Source organism: Pristiophorus japonicus, chromosome 15, assembly GCF_044704955.1.
Source record: "Pristiophorus japonicus isolate sPriJap1 chromosome 15, sPriJap1.hap1, whole genome shotgun sequence".
NCBI lineage: Eukaryota > Metazoa > Chordata > Chondrichthyes > Pristiophoridae > Pristiophorus > Pristiophorus japonicus.
Genome location: NC_091991.1, coordinates 54,048,035 through 54,072,549, shown reverse-complemented (window position 1 = coordinate 54,072,549; position 24,515 = coordinate 54,048,035). Strand labels below are relative to the sequence as shown.

Below are 24,515 nucleotides of genomic sequence, written 5' to 3'. Positions count from 1 at the left end.
GGCTAGGTTGTGTATGTGCATCAATGTGCTGTGCCAGTGCGTTAAGATGTAGGTTCATGCTCATGGTTCCCCAAAAGGGGGAGCTCCTGATTGTAGTCAGAGGAAGGCACGGAAAAGAATTAACCCATTGCACCTGCTGGCTCAAGAGCAACACTGGGATAGGTTGGACACAAGTTGAAATGATGGAGCGGGGGGGGGGGGGGGGAGGGAATGAAGGAATATGATATAAAAAAAAGTAAATCTCACTTCACAAATCTACAGCACAAGAATCCAAATAAATCAGAGCAGGTCCAAACTCCAATAAACCAGATCCACAGATGATCTTGCAGGTCCTTTCCAGAATAATTAATTATTATCGTTGTACCAATGGTGATTTTTACAAAAATGTTTTCATAAACTATTCCAGTTTTCAGAAAGAATCATTCCAAAGTCATCGGAACCCATTTATTTCTGTGCACTTTACAGTAGATGTTATAAATGATTTTTACTTTAGCAAGCTGTTTTTCCCTTACATGTAGCATGCAGGAATCATAATTTGGTTATATATCTAGAAGCAAAATACAGATAAGATTGAAACACTTACTATGCAGGTTACCAATTCTTCAGTAGCTGCTTTCTTTGAATCACATACTTCAATTTAACCCATTCTTTACAAATCTACATTACAATCTGCTCAGTCAAATAAAGTATTTAAATTTTCCATGAAAAGTATTCCAGACAAAAATGTGAACATATTCAGAAAAATTGATGCAATATTCTAAAGCCCACTTTTGCTCCCCCCCCCATGAAATAAAATGTACAAATATTCCACTATCTTGGACCAATTGTGCATTTAGATCACTTTGTTCCACATTTTGTGTAGTCCTTATTTCACCTGGCAATTGAAAATATAACTTGTGTATGTTTCAGTTGCAAGTTTTTCAGATTTAAAAAGAAAATTGACAAAGACTAGAGATGCAGAAACTAACCATCCTTTAAGAACTAAGTCTAAAGTCCAAAAGCTTCCAGGAAGAGTTCTTAAATGATACCACGTCTAATATTTGCTGATCTGCCTCCAGTAGACCTCCCTGGAAATCTGTTAGCGTGAAATCCAGGCACTGCAGATGACTGACCTGGCATAGAATCAGTTGGGTCAAACTGTGGTCTGAATGGAGGCAATGTCCCTGGCATCGGTCCTGATCCAGGTAAAAAGCGATTAATAGGATCTCCTCTGTAAGGCAGCTGAGGATGTTCATCATATTCTCCTCCGATAATCCCAGGTGGATAAAACTGGCGAGGTTCAAATGGGAAGGGATTGAAGGGGCCGGGCTGACCTGGAAACAGGGGCAAAGCGGGTGGCAAATACAAAGGAATTCTGTGCAGTGTTTTTCTCCTCAGCGCATGCTTTTCCTTGTAGAGCTTTAAAAACAATGGTTACGCTGAAGTTAGAACATCTGTACAAATGTAAGGATACATTTTTTTTTTAAAGTTCCTTTAATTATCCATTTTTCCTCATTTAACTATCTTAGCTTACACCCCAGTGTTTTTGCCACATGGCACACCTCAGTTGAGAAAGCAGGGCAGGCTTTCACCTCCCAAATTGGGAAAGGTATGAGGCTGTGTGGGGTGACTTGCTGTGATGGTCCCTTTTTAATGCAAAGGGAAAACAGTATCCCAATTAGGCAAGTCTTCCCAACAATACGACCGAGACTAGGAACTTATTTTGCACTAATCAGTACCTACTGCTCGATGGAACAATGCAGCAGGGAGTGCCCATATCACTTCCTGCATAAACTTTTTTCCTTAAAATTTGAATTCAATGGTACTTTGTGCAAATCTTCAAGATTACCCTCTGCATCGTCATCTCAATAGCACCATACTCTTGTGTCCTTGTCATATGACAACAACCTCCTTGCTTTAATTTTCTCTCCTTTTGGTGGTGCCTTATGCTGGGGTGTACTTGAACAGGCACCATTAGCCCCTTGCCTAACTGGACATTCTTAATGCGCGAGTCTGAACAGCAACTGTCAGGTTATTCATCTGGGGGGTAGTGGACAGTGCACATGTGAAACAGAGATCAACCCAGCCTTCTCTTCTCCTCAGCACCTAAACAAATGCACTTAATGAGAGTTGAATGGGAAACTGGGCTGATTTTTGTTCTCCCCTAGCCCACGGAAGTTAAAGCCAATTATTAAAACAAAATAAAAACACACAAACAGCATTACATTCATGCAAACATTTGAATCCCACTCAGTCAACCTTGCACTAATCTGGAGACTTTAAAATATTATCTCTGTAACTTCACAATAAAATGTAATTCTTTAAAAGCTCTACTTACATTCTTCCAGTCATGGCTGCTGGTTCGTGAATCTGTTTCAAAAATAGAAAGTTGGATGATCCTTAACTTAATTTGCAAGTGAAGCAACAGGCAAGTTACAATATATTACTCGGAATGTTTGCTGCTTTAAAGCTTGACTAAAGGCTTTCTCAACCAGAAATAAGGCTAATTTTTGGCATTGATGCTGGCATTTAAAAACATTAATGAGATTTACAATATACACACAGACTAATAATAAATGTTATTCTATTATTTTCTATGAAATAAATAGCAGTGTCCACTTTCTTGACAATATTTTGTGACTCGAAAATTTCATCACTGGACTCTGATCACAATGAAATATATTAGAGGGTTGGTAGTGCAACAAATGTTGTATCTATTCATTTAATATGAGAGAGCCATTATGCTTCAACATCACAAGTAACATTTCTATATATGCATGACACTTGTACGAGTTATCAGGGCTCTGCTGCCAGGCACATATCAGCTCGATGGTTGCCTTGATGGGGGTCCCCTGAACTATAAGAATATTACTCACCTCTGAAGTCCCTCAGGTACAGAAATCTCCAAAGTAATTGGTCGTTGGTAGCTGTATGAAGATCCCGGCATACCGCCGAGAGAGATAAAATAGAGAATACATCCAGGAGTCGGAAAATTCGCAATTTGAGTTCCAAAGGGAGAACCACAAGACCAAACACATCGGGGAGGTTCAAAGCTGGAAGGGTTTAAAATGTATCATTTATAAAACAGTTATTGCTTTTGCATGGTGAAGGAAACTGCATTTCCTCCTTTAATAAAGTCAATCTTTTTTTTTAAATTGATTTCTGATTTCAAACTGAAATGTTATAATGCAACAACTTACACCAATATAGCACCTTTAATGTAATGCAAAACAATGACATTTTAAATTATAAAATATTAAAGAAAAATGAAAGACAGTAGATAAACTTTACTACATAAATAATAATATTTCTGTATACTTATACCCAATTTAATCACAGCCTTTTGTTTCCATACACATTACTGCCACTGAACATTAGTGTGTCTCTCTTCGCTGATTAAGATGCAATGGAGATTCTCAGCAGAGCAGATCAGGGCATATTTGGTCTGCTAGGAAGCATCAGGTTGCGAAGCCATTAAAATTAACACTCGTTCAGCAACTCATTTCCAGAAAGTAATTTCCCAGGAAACTTGTTCAGCTTTCTAAAAGCAATGAGGGACTAAAAAAGGTTCTAAATGGAAATCATTAGTATTTGAGAAGAAAGCATTACTTTCAATGTAAATTAGCATCCCTGTCCCTACCCATCCCGCTCCTTCTCATCCCAGGAGATATATTGGGAGGATGGAATAGGCCAAGGCTCTTACCTTGTCTGGCACTGGCAAGTAGAGGATACACAAGCTGATCTTTGAACATGCAGGACAGTTTTTGTAGATCTTTATACACATTTGCAGCACTCTCACCTTGCAAAGACAAAAAATTATTGGAAACAATTTGGAATGGTTGAGACGCCAAGCTTAAATTGTTAAGTCTCTCAAAGTTAGACCAGAAATGAGGGTGGAGGGGAAATTGCCCTCTTCTTTAAGGCTAGAATGGTAACGGGCCGGTAAAGCCTTTCCGCTCGGGGGCAGGCGGCGGGGCTGACCCATCCGGAACTGCCCCCAGGCCAGGGACGCACGTCCCGTGATTCCACCCCGCCCCGCGTGCCAACCCAACTCCTTACTGACCGGCGGCGACAACCCCTTTTCTGCCCCGCGGGGAAAATTACCCTGCGGAAGCACGGTGGTCGCCGGTCCAGATAACATCGAGAGTTGGGAAGCTGCCAGTGGCTGGGCGGTGTGGCCGTTCTAGCCGGCTAGACAACAGCGGCCGCTGGTTTGGCTAGGCTACCAACAGGCAGCCCAGCCGGGCAACTGGCCCAGCCGAAACCCTCCCCGATGGCCCACTGGGCTCGCATAGGCCTCGCAGCGTCCCTCTCTTTTAAGTGAAGGGGAGGGACGTTGCGACGCATCAGCACGACGTGGCATGTCCATGTCGTGCTGACGTCATTACCGCCATGCTGAATGGTCAACGCGGCGGTGATGGACACCGCCCCGCTCCATACCCAATCCCGTCTCTACATCACCTCAAACAGCGCCCCAAAGTGCTGGGATGTGGTGTCAGAGTTAAAGAGCCTAATTTTCCTATTCTTCCCTCTGATTCCCACCGGGCAGAAAATTTTTGGAATATTCGAATTGCCCGCCCCAATTTCCCGCTGAAAGCAATTTCAGCCCTGATATCTTTGTTACAACATTCTTTCGTGAGAGACTGTGGCGTCTCAACGCCGAGAGCATGCAGAAATCAAGCGCAGGCAGCGGAAAGAGCTTGTGGCAAACCAGTCCCACCCACCCCTTCTCTCAACGACTATCTGTCCCACCTGTGAGAGAGTCTGTGGCTCTCGTATTGGACTGTTCAGCCACCAAAGAACTCACTTCAAGAGTGGAAGCAAGTCTTCCTCAATTCCGGGGGACTGCCTATGATGATGCAATTTAAAACTCAACCCCGAGTCAGGTCTAAGTATTCAGTGTCCCCACGTCATATTTGTGAAATTACTCTGCCATCCATAAAGTTGGGCAGTTTCATAAACAGGAGGAAAACAACTTGGCTGCTATCAACTCAACATACTCTCACCCTCAAAGGTTTTTAAGCTGTACTTACATTTGTTTACATTTCTCACCCACTCAAAAGTAATTTAAAAAAAACGTAAAAATATTTCTCTGTGTACAGATGTATTTAAGAAAATATTTTGCATGAGCACAGGTAACTACAAGCAATGCATTGAAAAGGACATAGGATGCTAATGTGCTTTTTTATAAAAATCCTGGAATGTTGAGCTCTGGTGAAGGGTTCCATCTGAAACTGACCTGTTGTGGATTTTCAATTTTTTTTTAAATTTCAGATTTTATATTATAGTTAACTCTACACCTGATTTACTCTACTTTACTCAAATAATTGATGCTGATACTGAGAAAATAATGCACATGTACTGCAGTACTATAGTTACACCACATCACAGAACTAAGGATCAGAACATCACAAACATAGACGTGTGCATGCAGAAGACGATAGCTATCAATAACACACCAGCTAAAGTATTAGGAAAGTACAAGTTAGTCAAGGGCCCACTGACAAACAGCTGCAATGGAGCTCTGTAGTGCTAGGAAAAGAAACGTTTTACTGAATCAGATAACCTGACCTCTTACTGATGAAATGCTCAATTCAGTAAATATGGAAGGATATGCAAGAGACTAGTTGGTACAGTGGGTTAGTCCCTTTCACCCGAGTCATGTTAATCTGGACTTTGGCAATTCTTAGCGAGTACAAATCTCGCTGTAATTCAGTCGAACTTGACAATCTCATGTGCTGTGCGAGAACTGAAACTGCTAATGCTGTCAATGGATTCCAAAACAACAAACTGTGTCTGTTATCCAGCACTGACACCCCTCTTGTCGATATTCATTTTAAAAAAAAGAAACCATCAATTCTTTGCCTCAGCAAAAAGTAAACACAATTTATTCAAGTAATATGTTCATTCCTGTGATTATTTCCCATAACTATGTAATAAAGATATGTACATTCAAAAACCTAGTTTTAAATTCCACCACAGATGTTACAAACATAACTTACCCAGTCTATTTAAATAAACATAGTACGCAGGAGACAATTGCACTTTTTTTACACTTTTGACATTCTCGTTGATCTTCAGTGTGGCTGTTGGGAAGAGAGAAAACATTTAATGCAATCAGCATTTATTAATGCATTCACAACCAAAGTGAAGTATGTTACAGAGCTCCTGCACTATTCCAACTATTATTGAGAAACCCTGCACAAAAAGCTTAAAGGGCTTGATAGCAGCATGTTGGGAGTATTAATACGACGTCACTGAGTGGTAGGATGCAAGCCCACTTTCTCTCTCCCCATGCCCCCAAAACTGGCAAGTTCCCAATCTCAGTAGCATATCATGGTGAGTTTGCCAGATGCTTATCTACAGGAAAGGATGTTCAGCATGGCCTACATCTGTAGGCACCTGTCTTCTCAAAATTGGTGCACAATCCAGGTAGTAAAATGGGCAATGCTCAAACTTCATTAATCTCATTACTTTAAAGCGATTAAGGCATGAGGATTGTAAATAAGATATAGCTATGAATACTCACTTATAAACTATTCTTTGGTCATTTACTATGGCTGTTTAAAAATTAAAATGACTGTTTCCCTCTTACATGTATTACACCTTAAACACTTAAACTTGGTTGACACTTCAGTGCAGCACTGCTGGAGATGCTGTATTTAAATAAGACATTAAACTAAGGCTCTATCTGCCTGTTCAGGTGGACGTAAAAGATCACATTGCATTATTCAAAGTAAAACATTCTCCGTGTTTTGGCTAGCAGTTATCCCTCAGACAGCAGTACCTAAACAGATTAACTGGCCATTGATCTCCCTGCTGTGTGTAGGCTCTCACTATGCACAAATTCACTTGTAAAGTGCGTTGGGACATCGTGAGGATATGAAAAGCACCATATAAATACCAAGTTCTTTCTTTTTTAAAAAATGCTATGCTGGCCTCGCTTTCCAGAAACCCCTTAATCTCTGCTTGATATAAAATGTCACGGTACCCTCCCACTTTGAACCTGTCACAGAATTTTACTGTATTGGGGGTGGGGGGGGAGGGAGGTGGAGGAGCAGAACGGCTATCCCAGTTTCCTCAGTACCCGAGACTGGTCTCACTCTGGGGACTAGACCTTTTTGACCCATATATTCCACAATTCTTGTATTGCTGCAAGAGTAGAATCAGGTAGGAAGCAGAAATACTTCATAGCTAGCAGATAAAGCAAGAGAGCAAAAGGGAGGGTAATTTGAAACAAAGGAGAATCAGACTTTTTTGGACTAATCAAAGGCTTGATCACCAAAAGTAGAAACTCAGGGATTTAAAAAAATTAATTCACGGGATGTGGGCGTCACTGGCAAGGTCAGCATTTATTGCCTATCCCTAATTGCCCTCGAGAAGGTGATGGTGAGCTGCCTTCTTGAACTGCTGCAGTCCCTGTGGTGAAGGTACTCCCACAGTGCTGTGAGGGAGGGAGTTCCAGGATTTTGACCCAGCGACGATGATGGAACGGCAATATATTTCCAAGTTAGGATGTGTGACTTCGAGGGGAACTTGGAGGTGATGGTGTGCCCATGCACCTGCTGCCCATGTCCTTCTAGGTGGTAGAGATCACGGGTTTTGGAGGTGCTGTTGAAGAAGCCTTGGTGAGTTGCTGCACTGCATCTTGTAGATGGTACACACTGAAGCCATGGTGCACGGTGGTGCATGGGCTGCCAATCAAGCGGCTGCTTTGTTCTGGATGCTGTCGAGCTTCTTGAGTTTGTTAGAGCAGCACTCATCCAGTCATCCAGGCAAGTGGTCATCACACCCCCAACTTGTGCCTTGTACATGGTGGAAGGGGTTTGGGGAGTCAGTCTGTGCAGAATACTCAGCCTCTGACCTGCTCTTGTAGTCACAGCATGTATGTGGCTGGTCCAATTGAGTTTCAGGTTAGTGGTGACCCCCAAGATGGTGATGATGGGGGATTAAACGATGGTAATGCCATTGAATGAATGGGGAGGTGGTCAAGACTCTCTTGTTCTAAAACCAGAAGTGCCACTAAACAAGTATGCGTGTCTACCCTAGTCTAAAGATCATGCGACATAAAGCAATACATGACAGCTGTCAAATGAGCGACATATACTATTTCCAAAAAGCTAGCATGCATTACCATTGACAACAACCAGATTTCCCATTGGGACACAGACAAGTGTGGCAGAACCATCTTCACACAGGGAGTGATTGTACTGCAGTCTATAGACACCTCCGTTCTTCCATTTCTCAGGCATATAGGCAACCTTCAGTCCAGTACCCTAGGAAAATACAAAGATTTTTTTTTTGCAAGTTATATCCATCCCCTTTCTTTGAGATCCCAGCAAAAGTTCCAGCTAAGAAAGTGAGCAGCTGACCTGCACCCAGGGCTCAACCAGTATAGGCGAAAGGCGTGAGAGTGTGACCTGGGTGACTCTTCCTTAGGAAAGAGTTTAGCCTCTCCTGGACACCTTCCTTCATATTATATTTCAGGCTGTGGACTTGCCATATGTAGAACAGTCGATGCACCACATGTTACCATTTCTTGATACAACCAGCAGCACTACTATACAGCCCACCTGAAGTGGTAGCTTAAAAATCCTGTATGATGGTCACAGGGCAAGCTCCCCTCCACTCAAATTTCCCCATCAGCCTCAAACCAGCCAACAATTTAAGGGTGCAATTGAGGTGGAAACTAACCTTCGTGTCTGCTATGCATTCCTGTATGGTGCTCATGTTCACTTAACACACAAAAGGTCCACTAATAACCAGAGTAACTTTCTCCCTAAAATGCACGGGTGTGTGGCCGCGCATTGATCGAGAGATCCCGCGTAGGCTGCTCACCAGCTGTTGCCGCTGGTGAAGATGCTGTGCAGCAAATTTAAAGGGACCGCAGGCGAAAAAAAAATTAGAGGGAGCACTGAACCAGACACCAACGATTTCCATCCAAATCGAATGGAAGCGGATAAAAATATTTTTGTCAGATTGCAGAATCATAGAATGATACAGCACAGGTGGTCATTTGGCCCATTGTGCCTGTGCTGGCTCTTTGGTGGAGCTATCCAATTAATCTTTCCCTATAGCCTTGTCATTGTTTTCTTTTCAAGTATTTATCCAATTCCTTCTTGAATGATACAATTGAAACTGCTTCCACCCTCTCCCTTCCAGAGAGTGCATTCCAGATCACAACTCACTGTGTATAAAAATGTTTCCTCATGTCACCCCTGGTTCTTTTGCCAATCTCCTTAAATCAGTGTCCTTTGCTTACCGACCCTTCTGCCACTGTAAACAATTTCTCTTTATTCATTCTATCAAAACCATTCATGATTTTGAATATCAAATCTCCTCTTAATCTTCTCTGCTCGAAGGAGAACAACCCCAGCTTCTCCACGTAACTGAAGTCCCTCGTCCCTGGTACCATTCTAGTAAATCTCTTCTGCACCCTCTCCAAGGCCTTGACATCCTTCCTAAACTTTAGTGCCCAAAACTGAATACAATAGTCCAGCTGAGCCCTAACCAAGGTATTATAAAGTTTTAGCATAATTTCCTTGCTCTTTATTCTTCCATTAATAAAGCCAAGAATCCCATAAGCTTTTTTAACAGCCTTGTCCTGCCACCTTCAAAGATTTGTGTACAAACACCCTCAGGGTGGGCAGTTTGTGAACTTGAGCTGATAATCTAGGGTAATCATCCAGTGCAGTAGATAGAGAATGTGCTGCATTGCTCCAGTTGTTGTCCTGTGAATAAGCTATCAGTGTGGCTCCATCTGCCCCTCCCAGTGCATGTTAAACAACACATGGCCACAATTTAAAGAGGAGCAGGGTCATCTTAGTGTCCTGGCCAACATTCTTTCCTTGAATATCACCAAAAAGAGCTAATTGGGCATTCACCTCAGTGTTCTTTGTGGGACATTGTTGGTACAAAAAAGCCGCAGTATTTTGTCAACAGTCACTGCACTTCTCAAGCAAGTCATTCTTTAAAGTAAAGACATTTTGATATGAAAATTTAAAGAACAAACTTGCATGTATATAGGGCCTTCCACATCCTCACAACATCCTAAAACACTTTACAGCTAATTAATTGCTTTTGAAGTATAGTTTCTGTTGTTTGGTAGACTAATGAGGCAGTCAGTTTGTACATAGCAAGATCCCACAAACAGCAAAAAGAAAAATGACCAATTCATCTCTTTTTGGAAGTCTTGATCTAGGGATCAATGTTGGCTAAGACAATGATAGAACCCTTTTACTTGGACTCATGCTTTGGGATCTTTGACAAGAGTACTACATAAATGCAACACTTATAATTGTTAAGATTGAAGGAAAATAGAAGGACAGTTTTCAATGTCTTGTGGAATGAATACACTGCTAGGAAATAGCACAGGTCATCTCTATGCACTCAAAGGCAGGGATTCATTTTAAAATAGAGGAAACAAAAAAAAATCTAGACAGAGAGAGACAAAGAGAGAGAGAGAGAGACGGAGAGAGAGAGAGAGAGAAATAACAGTGAAAATTACAACTGCAAGATGTTCAAAGTAGAGTGGGAGATGGTCATGGGGGTTAATCATGATTCTGTCCATTAGAAAGCAAATTCATTCTTATTCGTCAGCTGCTCCAAAAGGTTGGACATCAATGCTGTAGGCGTGATTCTTTACTGTACATAAGCAGATCACACATTGAAAGGCCGAGGGAAGATTTAATGGAGGTGTATAAAATTATGAGGGGCATAGATAAGAGTGGATAGGAAGGTCCTATTTCGCTTAGCACAGAGATCAATAACCAGGGGGCATAGATTTAAAGTAATTGATATAGGGATTAGAGGGGAGTTGAAGAGAATTTATTTCATTCAGAGGGTGGTGGGGGTCTGGAACTCACTGCCCGAAAGGGTGGTAGAGGCAGAAACCCTGCATTGAAAATTTACTGGGATATGCACTTAAAATATTGTAATCTACAAGGCTAAGTGAGATTAGACTGGATAGCACTTATTTGAATGGCCTCCTTCTGTGCTGTAAATTTCTGTGATTCCAAAAGAAATATCATGTCACTCTCAGATTGTTTACCTGTGGAATGTATCCTGCCTCCAGCATGAGGAGATGAAGCACCACAATCAGAGCATCCTTTGGGTTGGTGCACTCAGCAGAGTGATAGAGTGTTTCTAACGAATGCGGCACCTTCCCATCAACTGCTTCACTGCACAGCATTGGCTCATATGAATATTTTGCTGTGGTCTCAGACAGTTCGTCAGACGATGAACTCTGGAGGCTTGCTTCTGGCTGCTGATATGCACGAGAGTCAATCTCATGACTGGACTCATGTCTATTCCCACCATTAATAAGGACCAGATTTTGAGCAGTATTGGAGCATGACGGCTGCTCCTTAACATTCAAGTCTGACACCGAGCAAGAGGCAGAGGCAGAGTCAGAGGCTGAAGAGGAATCTGGCAGTATTAAGCAGATCAAATCCCCAGAGACTATTCCTATGGACTTCACAGTTTGCTGGTGGTCAGTCAGAACATCTTTCCCATTTAAACTGATGTTGAACTGGGTAGCAGAACTGTAAAGCAAAAGTGGAGAACAGTTTCAGAATTTAAATGAGAGCTGCAAAGTTTGAACTTGCTGCATGAATATAAAAGACAGACAGAACTTCACTCCATTTTTCATTGCACGTATATTTCCTGTAACCACCCCCGCGCAAAAAATGCTAATACTGCAGAACCTGGCAGAGTACACAATACATCTACAGATCTCACCTCACTATCATAGCCACATCATCTCACTTTATTCATCTCACAATATATGAAAACCAGAAAGGAGTTATTTAATAAAAGCTACAGAATATATAACTTAGAAATAATTAGTCTTGGACAGGAAGTTAAAGGATGTTAGTAAATTTCTGTTTAGTTGACATTTGTCCAAATTTAAGTTATTAGAAATGATCGACTTAATTGCTGCTTGTATCAACTATCTATTATTCTGATAATATTCCATTAATGACACCAAAAACAAGATGCGTAAGAGACGTTGAAAAGAAACTGATGTAATAATCTCTCACTGTTTCTCCCATCTCATCTGAATGCAATAGCAGATCTCACTTACATCAGTCTGGACAATATTCGGCCCAACTGATCTTTGCTGGCGTTTTTGCTCCACACGAGCCTCCTCCCACCCTACTTCATCTAACCCCATCAGCATACCTTTCTATTCCTTTCTCCTGCATGTGCTTATCTAGCTTCCCCCTTAAATGCATCTATGCTATTTGTCTCAACAACTCCATATGGTAGCAAGTTCCACATTCTAACCGCTCTCTGGGTAAAGAAGTTTCTCCTGAATTCCCTATTGGATTTATTAGTGACTATCTTATATTTATGATCTCTAGTTTTGGACTCCCCAAGTGGAAACATTTTCTCTATGTCTACCCTATCAAACCCTTTCATTATCTTAAAGACCTCGATCAGGTCACCTCTCAATCTTCTCTTTTCTAGAAAAAAAGAGCCTCAGCCTGTTCAGCCTTTCCTGATAAGTATATCCTTCTCAGTTCTGGTATCACCCGTGAATCTTTTTTGTACCTTCGCCAATGCTTTTTTATCCTTCTTATAATGTGGATAGTACTTCAAGTGTGGTCCAACCAAGGTTTGTTAATTGTTTAATGTAACTTCTCTGTTCTTCAATTCTATCCCTCTAGAAATAAACTCTAGTGCTTAGTTTGCGTTTTTTTCCCCCAATGGCCTTATTAACCTGTGTCGCTACTTTTAGTGATGTGTATCTGTACCTCTAGATCCCTTTGTTCCACTACCCCATTCAGACTCTTATTATCCAAGCAGTATGTGGCCTCCTTATTCTTCCTACCAAAATGCACCACCTGATACTTATCTATATTGTCTCTAAGCGTCTCCCTGACAACGGAGGCAGCTCAAGCGAGTTTTAAATATAAGTATCTCACTGACAACAGGGGCAGCTTCAGCCTGGAGCAGCTGGAGGGAGTTTTAAAATAAGCTAACTATTACAGGTCCGGTCAAGGTTCTGAGCTGGCCGAAGGGAATGGCAGCTTTTCTCACAACCCTTCAAGAAGCTAAAGTGGAGCAGGGCCCCAGCATCTCTCATCCCAGCCCCTCATCACACCTCAGATCTCCCACCACCTCTCCTGAAGGCGCTGCTCAGTGCTGAGCTTACAGCTCAGATCCCACCGTAGGCAACTAGGCCCCATACAGTAGAGCCTGGTCTCCAATTGTCTCAGACCCCTTTGCCACTGGACCAACACCTTGCTCTGCTAAGCCCGTGTGGTAGCTGGTGTGCAATGGCCATCCCACGTTAAAATAACTCACGCACAGGCATTTTCCACCCTTCAAAATGAAGTTCAGGACCTGGAACGTTAGGACCCTCATGGACAACCCCAACATTGACAGACCGGAATGTCACACTGCTAACGTTGCCTGGGAACTCAGACGCTTCGACGCTGACACCGCCACCCTAAGTGAGACTCGGCGGGCAGGGAAAAGCCGACTCAAAGAACAAGGTGGTGGTTACACCTTTTAGAAAGGCAAACCAGAAGAAGAACGCTGCCTCCGTGGAGTTGGCTTCGTCATCAAGAATGAGTTGGTGGGCCGTCCGAGACTCACCCTGCAGGATAAGCGAACATCTCATGACTCTCCGGCTCACCCTAGCCCTGAACTAGTGCACCACAATCATCAGCGCGTACGCCCCAACATTCGACGCAACAGATGAGACCAAAGAGGAATTTTACTCCAGCCTCGAACAAACGTTGGTATAAAGGTCAAGGTGGCGGAAGAAGAGCTCAACATTGTGACAATTTCAGAATTTGTTAAGTTGGAGCATAGGAGGATACACATACACATCCCAGCTATGCCTGTCTTTCTGTAGGATATGTTAAACATTTTGTTCCAGTCCCACTCTGGCCCCCTCTGGCCCCCTCCTGGACCTCTAATGACTGTGTTGGTGTTGCTTTCGACCCTCGCCCTGATCTAGAGAATTTCATTAACTATGATTCAAATTTCTAGCCATCCCTTAACTTGACATGATCCACCGCTGATTGCTTTTCTTCCCTTCCTGGACTTTCTCTTTCTCTTTCTCTCACATGCTCGTTTCTCTTCCTCTCACATGCTCTTGTCTCTTCCCCCTTCCCATGCGATGGGCTTTCCACAAATATCTACAGGGTATTACAAATCTATTGCACAGCTAACTGGATTATACTGCTTCCTGAAAGGACTTCATTCTTTTCACCTAGTTTGTTTCTATCTTTCTCACATCTGTTCCTTTCACATCAGAGTTTCAGAGTTGTTCAATTTTTCCCTCAGGTGAGGATGGTGCCATGGTGGACAAGACCCTTGACCAGGTCTGTCCCATTTCTTTATGCTTTCACCTCTAGCCAGTCGCAATTGTGATTGGGTCCCCCCATATCCTCACCTTCCACCAGATTATTTTCTGCCATTTCCACCACCTACACATAATCCCATCACAAAACATATCCTCTGTGTTATAGGTAACTTGTATCATACCACCACCAGAAGGCATACCTGTTGGAGTCCCAAGGGATCCCAGCATCCCTTGGGAGCACTGTATATAAGCAGGCCTCCCATGCTGTACCAACACTCTGGAGTTTAATAAAAGGAGCCAAGGTCACACTTACTCATGTTTACAATACTCAGTTACATTACTTCATTACAAACGTAACAACTGGCGACGAGATAACAAACAATCACACGAAAATGCAGAGAACTGTTGGTATCCTGGAGAAATTCTCAGAAGGGAATGGTTGGGAGGCCTTCGTGGAGCGACTCGACCAATACTTCATGGCCAATGAGCTGGTAGGGGATGAGAACGCTGCCAAATGAAGGGCGATCCTCCTCACCGTCTGTGGGGCAACAACCTATGGCCTCATGAAGAATCTTCTAGCTCCGGTGAAACCAACAACCAAATCATAAGAACTGTGTACGCTGGTCCGGGAGCACCTAAATCCGAAGGAAAGCGTTCTGATGGCAAGGTATCGATTTTATACATGTCAACGGTCTGAAGACCAGGAAGTGGCGAGCTACGTCGCCAAACTAAGGCGCCTTGCAGGACATTGCGAATTCGATGGATTCCTTGAGCAAATGCTAAGAGACTTCTTTGTGCTTGGCATTGGCCATGAAGTTATCCTTCGCAAACTACTGACTGTTGAAACACCGAACCTGAGCAAAGCCATAATGATAGCCCAGGCATTTATGACCACCTGCAATAACACTAAACAAATTTTGCAGCATAAAGAGGTTTCGGCGAGTACTGTACGCAAAGTAACGTCGTTTTCAGGCAGGAACACATATGGCAGAATGTACACACCTGCAGCTGCATTACCTCAGATGACCCAGAGTCCGCCATCAAACGGTAATGCGAGGCAGTTAACACCTTGTTGGCGCTGCAGAGGTGATCATCGAGCCCATCAATGCCATTTCAAACACTGTATGCAAAGACTGTGGAACAATGGGACACCTCCAGCGAATGTGCAGACGAGCTGTAAACCACCACGTTGCAGAGGAGGATCGATCCATGGCGGATCAGGCTGAACTAGAGACTCGAACTGAGGAGGCAGAAGTGTACGGGGTACACACCTTCACCACGAAATGTCCACCGATCATGCTAAAAGTTGAACTGGATGGAATTCCAGTATCCATGGAACTGGACACGGGTGCGAGTCAGTTTATCATGAGCAAAAAGGCCTTCAACAGGCTGTGGTGCAACAAGGCACACAAGCCCAAGCTTAGCCCTATTCATACCAAGCTGAGAACTTACACGAAAGAGTTGATCCCTGTAATTGGCAGCACAGCAGTAAAAGTCTCCTATGATGGAGCAGTGCATGAACTCCCACTATGGATTGTACCAGGAGATGGTCCCACACTGTTCGGCAGAAGCTGGCTGGGAAAAATCCGCTGGAACTGGGACGACATCAGAGTGCTCTCGTCCGTCGACGACATCTCATGCGCCCAGATTCTGAGCAAGTTCCCATCATTGTTTGAGCCAGGCATCGGAAGTTTCTCGGGGGTGAAAGTGCAGATCCACTTGGTTCCCGGTACACGACCCATCCACCACAAGGCACGGGTGGTGCCATATAAGATGCGAGAGAAAGTGGAAATTGAGCTGGTCAGGTGCAGCGAGAAGGCATCATCGTGCCGGTGGAGTTCAATAGTGGGCCAGCCAGATTGTTCCGGTTCTCAAAGGCGATGGCACGGTCAGAATTTGTGGGGACTATAAAGTAACGATTAACCATTTTTCGCTACAGGACCAGTACCCGCTACCCAAGGCAAATGACCTATTTGAGACCCTGGCTGGAGGAAAGACGTTCATCAAGTTGGACCTGACCTCGGCCTACATGACGCAGGAGCTGGCAGAATCCTCGAAAGGCCTCACCTGCATCAACACACACAAAGGTCTGTTCACCTACAATAGATGCCCGTTTGGGATTCGATCAGCCGCGGCTATTTTTCAAAGGAACATGGAGTCTGTTAAAGTCAGTTCCGCGCACCGTGGTTTTCCAGGACAACATACTGGTCACAGATCGGGACACCATTGAACACTTGAAGAACCTGGAAGAGGTTCTAAGTCGGCTAGATCTCGTGGGACTCAGGTTGAAACGCTCGGTGCGTTTTCCTGGCGCCAGAGGTCGAGTTCTTAGGGAGAAGAATTGCGGCAGACGGCATCAGATCCACCGACGCCAAGATGGAGGCCATCAAGAGCGCGCAGAGATCACAGAACGTAACGGAGCTGCGGTCGTTCCTGGGACTCCAACTATTTTGGTAATTTTCTATCCGGGTTAAGCACCTTGCTAGAATCCCTACAAGTGCTGCTACGCAAGGGAGATGTCTGGGTATGGGGGAAATCACAAGAGGCTGCTTTTGAGAAAGCCAGAAATCTGTTATGTTCCAACAAACTGCTTGTTCTGTATAACTCATGTAAACGATTAGTACTAGCTTGTGATGAGTCTTCGTACGGGGTCGGGTGTGTGTTACAACAAGCAAATGAATCGGGAACATTGCAACCGGTCGCTTATGCGTCCAGGAGTTTGTCCAAGGCCAAAAGGGCCTACAGCATGATTGAAAAAGAAGCTCTGGCATGCGTTTACGGGGTGAAAAAAATGCACCAGTATCTGTTTGGTCTCAAGTTTGAGTTAGAAACTGACCATAAGCCGCTCATATCGCTATTCTCAGAGAGCAAAGGGATTAACACCAATGCCTCTGCCCGCATCCAAAGATGGGCGCTTACGCTGTCTGCATATAACTATGTAATCCGCCACAGACCAGGCACAGAGAAGGACACTGGTGCTCTCAATCGGCTACCATTGCCCACCACCGGGGTGGAAATGGCACAGCCTGCAGACTTGCTCTTGGTGATGGATGCATTTGAAAATGAAAAGTCACCTGTTACGGCCCGCCAGATCAGGACCTAGACCATCGAAGATCCTTTACTATCCCTTGTAAAAAAAAAACTGTGTCCTCCATGGGAGCTGGTCCAGCGTCCCAGCGGAGATGCATGGAGATCAAGCCATTTCAGCGGCGCAAAGACGAAATATCCATACAGGCGGACTGTCTTTTGTGGGATAATCGCGTGGTTTTGCCTAAGAAAGGCAGGGAAACGTTCATACGCGACCTACACAGTACCCACCCAGGCATAGTAATGATAAAAGCTATAGCCAGATCCCCTGTGTGGTGGCCCGGCATCAACTCAGATTTGGAGTCATGCGTACACCAATGCAACACTTGCTCTCAACTGAGCAATACACCCAGGGAGGCACCGCTAAGTTTGTGGTCATGGCCCTCCAAACCATGGTCTAGGATCCACGTTGACTTTGCGGGCCCGTTTCTAGGCAAAATGTTTTTGATTGTTGTGGATGCTTATTCAAAATGGATTGAGTGCGTAATAATGTCTGTAAGCACGTCCACTGCCACCATCGAAAGCCTACAAGCCATGTTCGCTACGCACGGCCTGCCTGATGTCCTTGTCAGTGACAATGGACTGTGCTGCCCCAGTGCTGAATTCAAGAAATTCATAACCTGCAATGGGATCAAGTTGGTCACATCTGCCCCGTTCAAGCCCGCATCCAACGGCCAGACAGTCTAAACCATCAGGCAAAACTTGAAACAGGTGTCGGAAGGCTCCCTGCCCAGAGTCCTGCTCAGCTACCGGTCCGGACCCCACTCGCTCACCAGGGTTCCCCCAGCTGAGCTGCTCGTGAAAAGAGCGCTCAAAACAAGGCTCTTTCTTGTCCACCCTGATCTCCATGATCACATCAAGAACAGACGGCATCAACAAAGCATGCACCATGATCGCACAGACGTGTCACGCGATATTGAATCAATGACCCTGTATTTGTACTCAACTATGGACATGGTCCCAAATGGCTTGCTGGCATTGTCATAGCCAAAGAAGAGAGTAGGCATTTCAGATCAAACTTGCTAATGGACTAACTTGCAGAAAGCATTTGGACCAAACCAAACTGCGATTCACTGACAGCCACGAGCAACCCGAAGAGGATACCACCAACTTCGACCCTCCAACACACACACACACACACACACACACACACACACACACACACACACGTGGCAACCAACTTCACGGTTGACCATGAAGCTGAACTCACCATCCCCAGCAGCCCAGCAAGGCCAGCTGCCCAGCGAAGACCAATCAACTCACCCACGCCTGCATTTGTACCGAGACGATCGACAAGCCCCAGATCGTCTCACCTTGTAAATAAGTGTACTATTGATTTTGGGAGGGAGTGATGTTATGTATGCAACCCTAGGTAACCTGCATCATACCGCCACCAGAGAGCATACTTGTTGGAGTCCCAAGGGATCCCAGCATCCCTTGGGAGCACTGTATATAAGCAGGCCTCCCATGCTGTACCAACACTCGAGTTTGAATAAAGGAGCTAAGGTTACACTTACTCATGTCTACAGTACTCAGTTACATTACTTCGTTACGAACATAACACTCCCCTCCCCGCCTTTTGAAAGGACAGTTCCCTTTGCAATACCTTAGCTAACGTTTCTACCACCCCCAACAGTTGCTGCCTTTCCTCTGGCACCTTCCCATCAAGCTCAAAAGATGTAATAACTGTCCATTCATTTCCTCCCACACTACTGTCCAGGGCCCAAACACTCCTTCCACATGAGACAGCAATTTATGTGTACATCTTCCAATCTAGTATAGTATATCTGCTGCCCCTTTACATTAGGGAGACTAAACACGGCCTTAGCTCAATGGTAGCACTCTTGCCTCAGAGTCAGGAGGTCATAGGTTCAAGCTCCACTCCTGAGGCTTGAGTACATAATGCAGGCAGATACTTCAGTGCAGTTCTGACGGAATGCTGCATTATCAGCGGTACCATCTTTTGGATGAGGCGTTAAACCGGGGCCCCATCTGTCCTCTCGGGTGGGCGTAATGATCCCATGGTATTATTTGAAGAAGAGATGGGAAGTTATCCCAGTGTCTTGGCCAATATTTATCTTTCCAACCAATGGTACTAAAACAGGTTATCTGGTCATTTATCTCATTGCTGTTTGTGTGACGTCGCTGTGCGCAAATTGGTTGCTGCATTTATCTATATTACAGCAGTGACTAATTTGTCAAAAAGTGCTTTTGGATGTCCCAAGGCCATGAAAGGCGCTATATAAATGCAAATCCTTGCCTTTAAGTGAACACATTTCAGAACATCTCCATTCTGTCAAATATGACAAAGTCCCTGTCGTTCGCCCCTTCCACTCCTCCCACTTTGACCTCTCTGTCTTTAGCCTTGGACTCCCTTTCATTTGAGGCTCAACGCAAACTCGAGGAACAACGCCTTATATTTCAGTCACTTTGCAGTCCACTGGCCTTAACCTTTAATAACATTAATCTTCATTATAGCTCCCATTTCTTTACAGCAGGAGATGCTGGCAGTAAAGGATGGATGTCTCAGCATTCCTGCAGGTTTGGGGAAAGACAGGTTGGCAGTTGGGGAAGGGTACTCCATGGGAACACTGTGCTGGCAGGGCAGTTTGCACATGGTGTCAGGCTGCTTTTGTTCTTCTCAGGCAATCTGTTCCACTTTGCCAACTTTTCCTGTTTCCATTTCAGACCGGCCCCAACTCAATTGCCACTGTCTCAGCTATTCACATGTTCTGAGTCCCTTAAGTGTCTTTAATTTATTTTATTATGCTTCTTCCTATTGGCTCATGTTAATATCACCAACTATTTTGCCAGCTTCCATTTTCCTTTTATGCACTTTACAAGTCATTCTACACATATTTCTCTCATATGCGTGTTTATTGGGGGGATTTCTTCTCCCTTTCCTGTGTGCTGCTCCTGTTTAAATGCTGTTCGTCTTCAATTTTTTTCCAGTTCTGATTAAGGATTACATCAAACATCAAAATTAGGGAAATGCGGCTTCCAATTTGCATTCAGCGAATTCAAAGACTGCTGCCATCTACCCTGGACAGGAGCAGCACTGCCATTTTTAATGTAAGCAGCTTTGAGCAGAGTGTTCTCTGACTCTATTTCACAGCTTAATGGCAGATAAGACTGGCTTGCCATCAAATCTGTCACTTCAGCTGATCTATAGAGCGGTGAGAATATCTGGGAGAGAAGTATGCTCCAGCAATTTGAAGAAAATCGACTAGAATGATGAGTGTACATAAATCAAAATGTTAAATCAAATCAACAACTTCAAAGTACTCTGCTCATAAGCCTCCCAATATCCCTTTTTTTGTTAACAACAGAAGACCTTTCTTTTCCCCAATAATGAATCTCAAATAAAAAGGAAATTTAGAAACCTGGGATTTGGCAAAATGCATTTGAGCTGAATTATGCAATGCAATCACCACCAGAGCAAAACAGAATAATTTACTTTCCTTCTCCACGAGCAGATTTCCATTGCCATTGCTCAAGTAGAGGACCTCGAGTACAATTTTGATGTTTACTGTGGCCACAATCATTAAAAATTACAACATGCTTTTTTGGGCTTTAATGCTAATGCAAACAAAGAATTTTCCAAAAATCTTACAAATAGCTTTCTGCTCATAAAGACACTATTAAACATTAAAGTTCACACTATTTTAATGCACTACATGTAGATTTAAAAGAATTTATGTTGCCAATCAGTTGGTGTGAAATCTGACAGAGTTCCAATACTACAGCTTTCATTTATATAGTGCCTTTATGGAAAAAAACAATTCCAAGTGTTATCACAGAAATGCAAGCAAAAAACTAGCTATTGAGCCAGAGGAGGAGAAATCAAGGAGGTGGGGGGGGAGACAACCTAAAGCTTGAAGGAGGGTCTTAAGGGAAGAAACCTGTTTATGTCTTCCTGTATTGTAGTGTAGTGCTTCATATTATTAGCTATAGGTGATGCATTTGGAGAGAGCTAACAAGACAAGAGAATACACAATAAATGGTAGGATACTGAAAAGTGCAGAGAAACTGAGGGGCCTTGGAGTGTATATCCACAGATCTCTGAAAGGTGGCAGGACAGGTAGATAAGGTGGCTAAGGAAAATGGGATACTTTCCTTTCTTAGCCAAGGCATAGAATACAAGAGCAGGGAGGTTTATGCTTGAACTGTATAAAACATTAGTTAGGCCACAGCTAGAGTGCAACGTACAGTTCTGGTCACCACATTACAGGAAGGATGTGATTGCACTAGTGAGGATACAGAGGCGATTTACCAGGATGTTGCCAGGACTGGAGAATTTTAGCTATGAGGAAAGATTGGTTAAACTTTTTTTTCCCCCTGACGAACAGAGGAGGCTGAAGGGAGACTTGACTGAGGTGTATAAAATTCTGAGGGGCCTGGATAGAGTGGTTAGGAAGGGCCTATTTCCCTTAACAGAGAGGTGACTGACCAGGGGATATAGATTTAAAGTAAGTGGCAAAAGGATTAGAGGGGAATTGAGCACTTTTTTCATCCAGAGGGTGGTGGAGGTCTGGAACTTACTGCCTGAAAGGGTGGTTGAGGCAGAAACCCTAATCACATTTAAAAGTACTTGGATATGCACTTGAAGTGCTGCAACCTACAAGGCTGTGGACCAAGAGCTGGAAAGTGGGATTAGGCTGGATAGTTCTCTGTCGGCCAGCACAGACACGATGAGTCAAATGGCCTTCTTCTGTGCCGTAAGTTTCCATGATTCTATATCCCACAATTTTGTATAATGTGCAAATTTCGACACCATATCTCCAATTCCTTAGGCCCAAATCATTTATGCATTCGGCAAACAACAGTGGTCCCAGCACAAATCACTACAGGACAACACCTCTCACTTTCTGCAGTATGAGAAACACTCCAGGTTCCCTGACCTTTTGATGAATCTCTTATGTGGTACCTTATTAAAGACCTTCTAAAGTCCACGTCTCTCACATACACCTATTAGCCTGGTCTAATCTTCCCATTATTTCTTCAAACAACTCAATAAGATTGGTTAAATATGTCCTTCTTTTTAGAAATCCATGCTGACGATTTACTATATTTTTTATTAAATGGCCCATTTCCATGTTGTAACATCTTTGTATGTCTATGAATTCACACCATGCTCACTCACTAAAGCTTTGAGGCCACAACTTAGAATGATCTAACATTAAGAGATAAACAGAATTAGCAAGGGGTAGTTTCCGTGATAAATTCTGTCAATAATATAGCTTTCAATCTCGACACCCCAATGGCAACAAACTGAAGAGTTGGGAAAAATTTGACAAAGTAGCAACAAAATTGGCACAGCATAATACACATCTGAATATCCCTGCCTCAGCAACAGAGTACAGAAATAGGAGGATAGAGCAGATGAATGCGTGGCTGGAGAGATGATGCAGGAGGGAGGGCTTTAGATCTTTGGGGGAGGTGGGACCTGTACAAGCTGGACGGGTTGCATCTCAACAGGGTCGCGAACAATATCCTCACGAGGGGGGTTGCTACTGCTGTTGGGGAGGGTTTAAACTAGCTTGGCAAGGGATGGGAAGCTGAGCATAGATTCAGAAATATAGAAACATAGAAAATAGGTGCAGGAGTAGGCCATTTGGCCCTTCGAGCCTGCACCACCATTCAATAAGATCATGGCTGATCATTCACCTCAGTACCCCTTTCCTGCTTTCTCTCCATACTCCTTGATCCCTTTAGCCATAAGGGCCATATCTAACTCCCTCTTGAATATATCCAATGAACTGGCATCAACAACTCTCTGCAGTAGGAAATTCCACAGGTTTACAACTCTGAGGTGAAGAAGTTTCTCCTCATCTCAGTCCTAAATGGCCTACCCCTTATCCTTAGACTATGTCCCCTGGTTCTGGACTTCCCCAACAATGGGAACATTCTTCCTGCATCTAACCTGTCCAGTCCCGTCAGAATTTTATATGTTTCTATGAGATCCCCTCTCATCCTTCTAAACTCCAGTGAATACAGGCCCAGCCGCTACTCATATGTCAGTCCTGCCATCTCGGGAGTCAGTCTGGTGAATCTTCGCTGCACTCCCTCAATAGCAAGAATGTCCTTCCTCAGATTAGGAGACCAAAACTGAACACAATATTCCATGTGAGACCTCACCAAGGTCCTGTACAACTGCAGTAAGACCTCCCTGCTCCTATACTCAAATCCCCTAGCTATGAAGGCCAACATACCCATTTGCCTTCTTCACCGCCTGCTGTACCTGCATGCCAACTTTCAATGACTGATGAACCATGACACCCAGGTCTCGTTGCACCTCCCCTTTTCCTAATCTCCCGCCATTCAGATAATATTCTGCCTTTGTGCTTTTGCCACCAAAGTGGATAACCTCACATTTATCCACATTATACTGCATCTGCTACTCGATTACCCACTCACCTAACCTGTCCAAGTCACCCTGCAGCCTTTTAGCGTCCTCCTCACAGCTCACACCGCCACCCAGCTTAGTGTCATCTGCAAACTTGAAGATATTACAATCAATTCCCTCATCCAAATCATTACTGTATATTGTAAATAGCTGGGGTCCCAGCACCGAGCCCTGCGGCACGCCACTAGTCACTGCCTGCCATTCTGAAAAGAATCCGTTTATCCCGACTCTCTGCTTCCTGTCTGCCAACCAGTTCTCTATCCACGTCAGTACATTACCCCCAATACCATGTGCTTTAATTTTGCACACCAATCTCTTGTGTGGGACCTTGTCAAAAGCCTTTTGAAAGTCCAAATACACCACATTCACCAGTTCTCCCTTGTCCACTCTACTAGTTACATCCTCAAAAAATTCTAGAAGCTTGTCAAACAGGATTTCCCTTCCATAAATCCATGCTGACTTGGACCGATCCTGTCACTGCTTTCCAAATGTGCTGCTATTTCATCTTTAATAATTGATTCCAACATTTTCCCCACCACTGATGTCAGGCTAACCGGTCTATAATTACCCACCTTCTCTCTCCCTCCCTTCTTAAAAAGGGAGAAAAGCAAAGCTAGAGATGGAAGGTAGAAGAGTAGTAAGAAAGTTTGGAAGGCAGAGCAAATAAAGGTTGGAAAATAGACAAAAAGAAGTTTGGCTGTGCGTAATGGTATATACCTAAAT

At 43.8% G+C, this 24,515-nt stretch overlaps 1 protein-coding gene across 2 annotated transcripts in view; it reads right to left on the bottom strand.

The window, feature by feature from the left end:
* Positions 1-406: 406 nt before the first annotated feature.
* The window catches only part of fbxo7 (F-box protein 7), a 37,241-nt gene continuing 13,132 nt past the window's right edge, over positions 407-24,515 (bottom strand). For both annotated transcript variants that reach the window (XM_070900436.1, XM_070900437.1), the window contains exons 3-9: positions 11,030-11,522; positions 8,114-8,255; positions 5,982-6,065; positions 3,683-3,778; positions 2,856-3,032; positions 2,318-2,349; positions 407-1,398 (exon numbers count right to left, since the gene is read on the bottom strand). In XM_070900436.1, coding sequence (XP_070756537.1) covers positions 1,018-1,398; positions 2,318-2,349; positions 2,856-3,032; positions 3,683-3,778; positions 5,982-6,065; positions 8,114-8,255; positions 11,030-11,522 — 1,405 coding nt within the window. In that variant the 3' untranslated portion in view covers positions 407-1,017. The remainder of the gene's footprint in view (positions 1,399-2,317; positions 2,350-2,855; positions 3,033-3,682; positions 3,779-5,981; positions 6,066-8,113; positions 8,256-11,029; positions 11,523-24,515) is intronic.